This window comes from Pteropus alecto, unplaced genomic scaffold (genome assembly GCF_000325575.1).
Source record: "Pteropus alecto unplaced genomic scaffold, ASM32557v1 scaffold3, whole genome shotgun sequence".
NCBI lineage: Eukaryota > Metazoa > Chordata > Mammalia > Chiroptera > Pteropodidae > Pteropus > Pteropus alecto.
The window spans coordinates 26,725,539-26,731,597 of NW_006442484.1; the positions used below are offsets into that span (position 1 = coordinate 26,725,539).

Consider the following 6,059-nt stretch of genomic DNA (forward strand, 5'->3'; position numbering starts at 1 on the left):
TAAATCCACCAGGAAGCAGTGGCTCTGTTCAGAACCTGGCTTGCTTTGTGGGTGGTGAAAACCCCAGCATGGGATCCACTGGGACTGGGAGCTGAAGCCAGCCAAAATCCTGGGAAATGAAAAGAATTGCTTGCCCAGTGTACTACAGCCAAGAATCCTACAGCTGAGAGAGATCCTGAACATTTTCTAGCTCTCTATCCCTTTTTCAGATAATGAAATGAAACTCAGGGAGGCAGGGGGTTTGCACACAGAAATCCGTGGTAACCAGCAGCTAAGCTCTAAATACAGCTTCCTATCAATGAATACTGGATCAGACTCACAGACCCCACGCCTAAATACTTATGCATTGGGTCCAAACAGGGCTTGGAGGCAGGGAGTAGAGGTGCTAAATGTTGGTACCAAACCAGCTGTCCTGCCCACTAGGTATAAGGAATATCATGATGTGTGGGAATTAAAGCCCATTAAGTATTAGGCTCTGTAACAATTCTGACGATATTAACTACTACAAACAAACAAACACACGCTAGAATATTATCAACACCAACACCTTCCCTATAGTTGCGAGACTGTGCGTGCAATCCCCAGTACAAAACACGGTGAGGTCCTGGCTCTGCTGCCCTTGGCGAGGCTCCGGGAAGAGCCTTGAGTATCCCGGGAGAAACAAAATAGGCGCTTCTCACTGGAGAACTCAGAGCATCTGGCATCCACCATGAGAGGCGCTCGTGCGAGATTTCCCGCTTGCCTTTGTGCATGGACTGCCTCTGGCGATCCTGTCAGTCTGGTTCCTCGTGCTGGCAATTCCCCTGCGTCCCTCTGGAGCTCCAGAGGTTAAAGCCCAGGGTTGTGGGGAACTCGTACAGCACAGAAGTACCTCCACGAGGCCACTCCCCGCTGAGTACAGCTCCATCTCGGAGCCTCTCTGCCTGACAGCAAAACCTGCGTGTTGGCACTTGCGCGCTAGTTTCACCGGAGATTTGGCTCAGTTCACGGGTGGAAGCCCAGGTCTCTGCTAAGCTCCCAGACCTACGCCAGGGGCCTTCACTCAGTCTCCTCATTGGTGGCTCCTCCTCCAGAGGCAACATCCTGGTTGGAAATCGCACTCCTTCGCCCCCCTGCAACGCACACAGGAGCAGCGGGTGCCAGGATCCCCAACCAGTTTCCAGACGGTGCCCCCGCCCCCACCGCGTTAGACTCAGACGGAACTCCGAGTAACCTCGCGCTGAAAGCCTCCCACCCCCACCCCGCCACAGGGTACCAGGCCCTCCCTGACCACCGTGCGCCAGGTAGCTGGGTGGACGCGTGGGAATGCGATAACCCGGCCTTGAACCCCAGACCCTTGAAAATAATTCACTAGGACGCCAATAATTCAACTGGACGGATAGGTCAAAGGCGAATAGTGCAGCCCGCAGCCTTCCAGGCTGGCGGATCATGATGCAATAAGGGTCAGGAGGGAATGGCATAGGTGGGAGGCGGGGGCGAAGGGAGCTCGGATCTGCAGGTCCGCACTGAGGTGGCGATGGCGGCGGGTAGCGCGCAGTGGAGGCCTGGGGACCTGCGGGCCGCGTGCGGTCCGCGCCGCCAGCGCATTCCTGGCTGTAGGCGTCACCAGCGCAGAGGCTGCCTGCTCTCACTTAACCCCCCTCCCCCCTCCCAGGGCGGGATCCGCACCGTAACGGCGTCGCTTCGGGATTTTCTCCCACCTCTCACTTCTCAACACCCCCGCCGCTCTCCGCCTCCAAGAAAATCAGCAGGTTAGATCCTGGAGGGGCGCTAGCCCGGAGCCAAGTGGTTCCGAGGCGGCGCTTGCAACACCCCAACATTGGGCCACGTAGGCAGCGTCAAGGCGACTCAAGAGCAGCCCCGCGAGCCAGCTGCTCCTTGGCCACTAGGCAACAAACGGCTCCCACCGTGGGGTCACCCTACGGGCAAACAGCGCCCTTCTCTCCCCACTGCCACACCCCTCCCCCCATCCCCACTGTCCCGCCCCGCCCCCACCCAGCAGGGACCTTGGAATCCCTCGGAAAAGGCAGCGTTCACGGAAGGGCGCAGAGCGCTGGTGGCGCGCGGGGCTGGAGCTGAGAGTGTGCCCGGCGCGAGGTTCCGAGACCCACCACGCACCCCGGAGCGGCTGAATATCCGCCCCAAGCGCCACGCGGTCCAATGACTCTCTTACCCGAAGTGTCCCACAGGCTCAACTCTATTCTTTGTGTGTCGATTTCAAAACTGGCCGTGTAATTCTCAAACACTGTAGGGACGTAATTCTGGACAAACAAAATGGACAGAAGGAAAGAGGGCAAAGAGGTTATCTTAAAACGCACGACACTCGCAGAATACCCTCCTTCTGAAAAAACTGCTTCCCACTCCTCGGTTAGAAAATAAAGCAAAAACCGGCACGCACCAGGTCACACGCTAAACATGCGGACCTTTACCTAAACCCCTGGCTCCCCACTCGCCCCACCCGGCTCTCCTAGACAGGAGAATCCAAATGTCCCAGCCCCAGATTCTGCACACATGACCGGACAAGTTTCAGAAGCTAACAGCAGAATGTGCAAGCGCGTCCCAACCCCTAAACGCTTCCAGCCCACTTTCCGTCTCCGGGCAGTCTAACCACGGGGAAAAGTAGTAAGGGGTGAGAAAGATGGCTTTAAAAAGAAAAATGGAAGAAGGGATTAAAGCAAAGGGAAACCCACCTGGAGGCGGGGGATCCCGTGGGCCGCCCCCCTCCTTTAGGCCCGGGCGGGCCACACTCACCTCGGGGAAGCAGTCTTTGGCGAAGACATGCAGCAGCGCGGTTTTCCCACACTGACTGTCTCCCACCACTACTATCTTGCATTTCACGTTCTGATTAGGATCCATGATAGATTTACTGGATAATTTCTGGCTGGCTCTTCTCTCCTTCATTGATCTTGCCTTATTTTCTCTTGGAACAGAAATTTTCTCTTATGGGGAAAAAAATATATATGTATATATATTTCTCTATATATAAAAAAAGCAGATATAAAAATAAATCGCAAGGCTGGTGGGAACCCGCACAGATGAGGAGAGCTGGAGGAGCAGGCTCGTTACTCCCCTCCAACAAGTTTTATGCCTGACTCCACACGGCGCACCCCAAGTCCAATTCCGATCCGACTGCTTTGTTTCACGCTCTCTGCGCGGCTTTATACGCTCGGCCTTCCAATCCTCTTCTTTCTCAATGAGAGAAGGAAACTGATCCGCCTCCTCCCCTTTTATGGAGCCTGGGAGCGAGCGCTGTCTCGTTACTTGACGAAAATGTAAACTGCGCCCTCTAGGGTGACGGTGCGGAATCTATTTCCAGACCAAGGCTCTGGTACAACTTGAAGACTTCAAGGAAGCTTTGCTGATAAATGGGACTGTACAAGCCAAGGAGGAGATAGGAAACTGAATCTGTGTGCATATTGATTTTTACTAGAATTCCTTGAAAAAAAAAAAACGTTTTAATAGGAGCTGATCTACAGAAGCTTTATGAACCTTTATGAAAACAAAACAAAAAAAAAAAGTTACCCAAGTTAGTACACAGTTATAAAACATAAGAAGCAAATCTTGAGTGGGGAAGAGTTAAGTGGTTGTATTTTGTAGGGGAAAAAAATGGTTTGTCTCAGTAATATAGACCGTAGCAGAGTAGCTAAGCCAGGTTATGTCAAATGTGGGAACTGGCTTGCCTGGGTCACAGTAATAGACTAGCTTCTGAAACTTGTCAGTTTCAGTTACTCAGAAGAAGGCAGAAAGGTTTTGAGAGTGGAAAGGGAAGGTAGGGACAGAAAATAAAGGTGGAAGATGTTCATAACTGAATGACAAAAGCCATTGGAAGCTCAACTCTACTGCACTGGGAACCCAAACACACAAGGTCAACCACTGCCTCTTTTGTGATGAGGAGACTGGGTAGGAGGGATTCTGATCCTGCCCTTTAATTCCTTTATCTGTAGACTCTCTTAAACCCCTGACTCCCCACTCGCCCCACCCGGCTCTCCTAGACAGGAGAATCCAAATGTCCCAGCCCCAGGTTCTGCACACATGAATGGAATTGAAATACCTTACGCTGGACCTAGAAAACACAGTTATGTTTAGCTGAAAAATACAGGTACAACCTTCCACTCCACCCCACCCCTCCTTTGCATCCATACCCCTACCCACCCACCTCAAAAGTCTCAGAGAGATCAAAATTGGTCCATGCATATGTTCTCTTTTCCTTATGGAAAGTTCTTCTTTTGTCATCTTCATCTCCTGGACTCCAAATTGTCAGGAGTTTTCAACTATCTAGTTGTAGTAAAAACATTGGCCAAAAACAACTTAAAGTTTCCCCTATGGAGGCTTCTAGGCTCATAACTGGAAAGAAGATAAGGTGAAAAACCAGAAAGTTCAGTATGAGGAGTGAAAAGGCACAGATGTAAGTATTGAACCCACAAAGCCTCAGGGGTCCAAGGACGGTCTCTTCTTTTCATTGATAAGAAAACTGGTGCACCCCTCACCCCACTCCCACCCCCCGCCCGCCTGCAAAGGAAGACTCTGATGTGGACTCAGCATGTGGGGCTGTGTTTACACACACGGAGGGCTGACACACAGAGAAGGGGATAGCTGGCCCTGCTCATGTTCTTAAAGCAGCATTAGCCAAAGTTTGCTCTGCAGTATTTTAGTCCTCCTCGCAAAAAAAAAGGATGCCATGGCCCAATTAGTAATGGAGACACTGTGCTCATATTGCCTCTTGAAGATGTACCAAGCACTTTGGCAAGTTATAGACAGGAAAAAGTCTTGTAGAGAAGTTGTCTACACGATTTAACCCAGCATCCCCCAAATCTACTTAAGTGCAGGAGTTTTTACCAACTGATTTACTCGTTTGTTTGAGAAGCAATAAGCATAATAGTTGGGGGCCAGAGATCACAGAGAGATATATTTGAGTCCTGAACTTCATATTTGCCAGTTCTGTGACCTTGGATGAGTTATTTAACTTCTCTAAGCCTCAATTTCATCATCTGTAAGATAGTAGTCATGATAATACTTAAGAGGATATGTAAGCGAAGTTTGCAGAATAGTTTCTGGCACAATAAAGAATCCTCTACTTATTTTATATTTCACATGTAACTCTTATTTGCACTTCTCAAAATTATTGAATATATTTTGGGAAATTCTGGCCTCATTAATGGCCTCACTAATTGGAAGTAGGAGAATAGATCCACCTTTTTTTCCCCCTCAGATTTTTAGCTTAGGAAGTTACCCCTTTCTAGAGATATGATTTGATCTTTTATATTCATAAATTGACTTAGTCTATGTGGTTAAGCGCTCTAATTAGCAATAACTATCAATTATAAGTATTTGGCTGACCAGGAACAGGATAACCATGTAGTTAGTTTATCATATAAGCTTGGATATTTTTGAGAGCAAAATGATTATGTCAGAACAACAGTTGTAAACAGAGTCTGTCCCAGGCAAAATGAGAAGCATAATCACTTTACCAGTGAATAAGCTGGAATCATAGTGGATGACTATTTTTAGAAATCAGGTTACTTGAATCTCCAGGAATCTGCCAGTTGCTGAGTGAAATTTAATGAATATGTAATAGAGTAGAAAATCAACTGCCTAAAGTCACCAGACTTTGAGTCTCTTTAGGGTAAGAAATCTTTCTTTTTCTTCTTTGAATCTCTAGTGCTTTATGTGTGTGGATATTTAATATGTTTTTTAAAAATTTTGTTTTGTATTTAGTTTAACAAATATTTATTAAGCACCTGCTATATGCCAGGCACTGTTCTAGGAACTGTGACTATAACAGTAAACAAGACAGACCTGTTTGCTGCTGTCACAGAGCACGCATTCCAGACAAGAGATACACAATAAATAAGGAAGCAAGTGCACAAATAAAAATTAATGTGCTAAGCTCTATGAAGAAAAAGCAGGATGGCATGATAAAGCATAGCAGGGTGGAGATTAGACCTCATGGCCTGGCAATGCCTCTCTAAAGAGGTTGAGTCTTCACTGATGAGAACAAAGCCATGAGATGATCCAGTGGAAAGCAAGAACAGATCATGAAAAGGTTGTGTGGAGGGAAA

The 6,059-nt window shown here is 48.3% G+C and overlaps 1 protein-coding gene across 1 annotated transcript in view; it reads right to left on the reverse strand.

Annotated features, from left to right (window-relative positions):
- RND3 (Rho family GTPase 3) overlaps nucleotides 1-3,191 on the reverse strand; it is a 19,260-nt gene extending 16,069 nt beyond the window's left edge. The window contains exons 1-2 of the mRNA XM_006921061.3: nucleotides 2,752-3,191; nucleotides 2,174-2,261 (exon numbers count right to left, since the gene is read on the reverse strand). Coding sequence (XP_006921123.1) covers nucleotides 2,174-2,261; nucleotides 2,752-2,901 — 238 coding nt within the window. The 5' untranslated portion in view covers nucleotides 2,902-3,191. The remainder of the gene's footprint in view (nucleotides 1-2,173; nucleotides 2,262-2,751) is intronic.
- Between the last annotated feature and the right edge of the window lie 2,868 nt (nucleotides 3,192-6,059).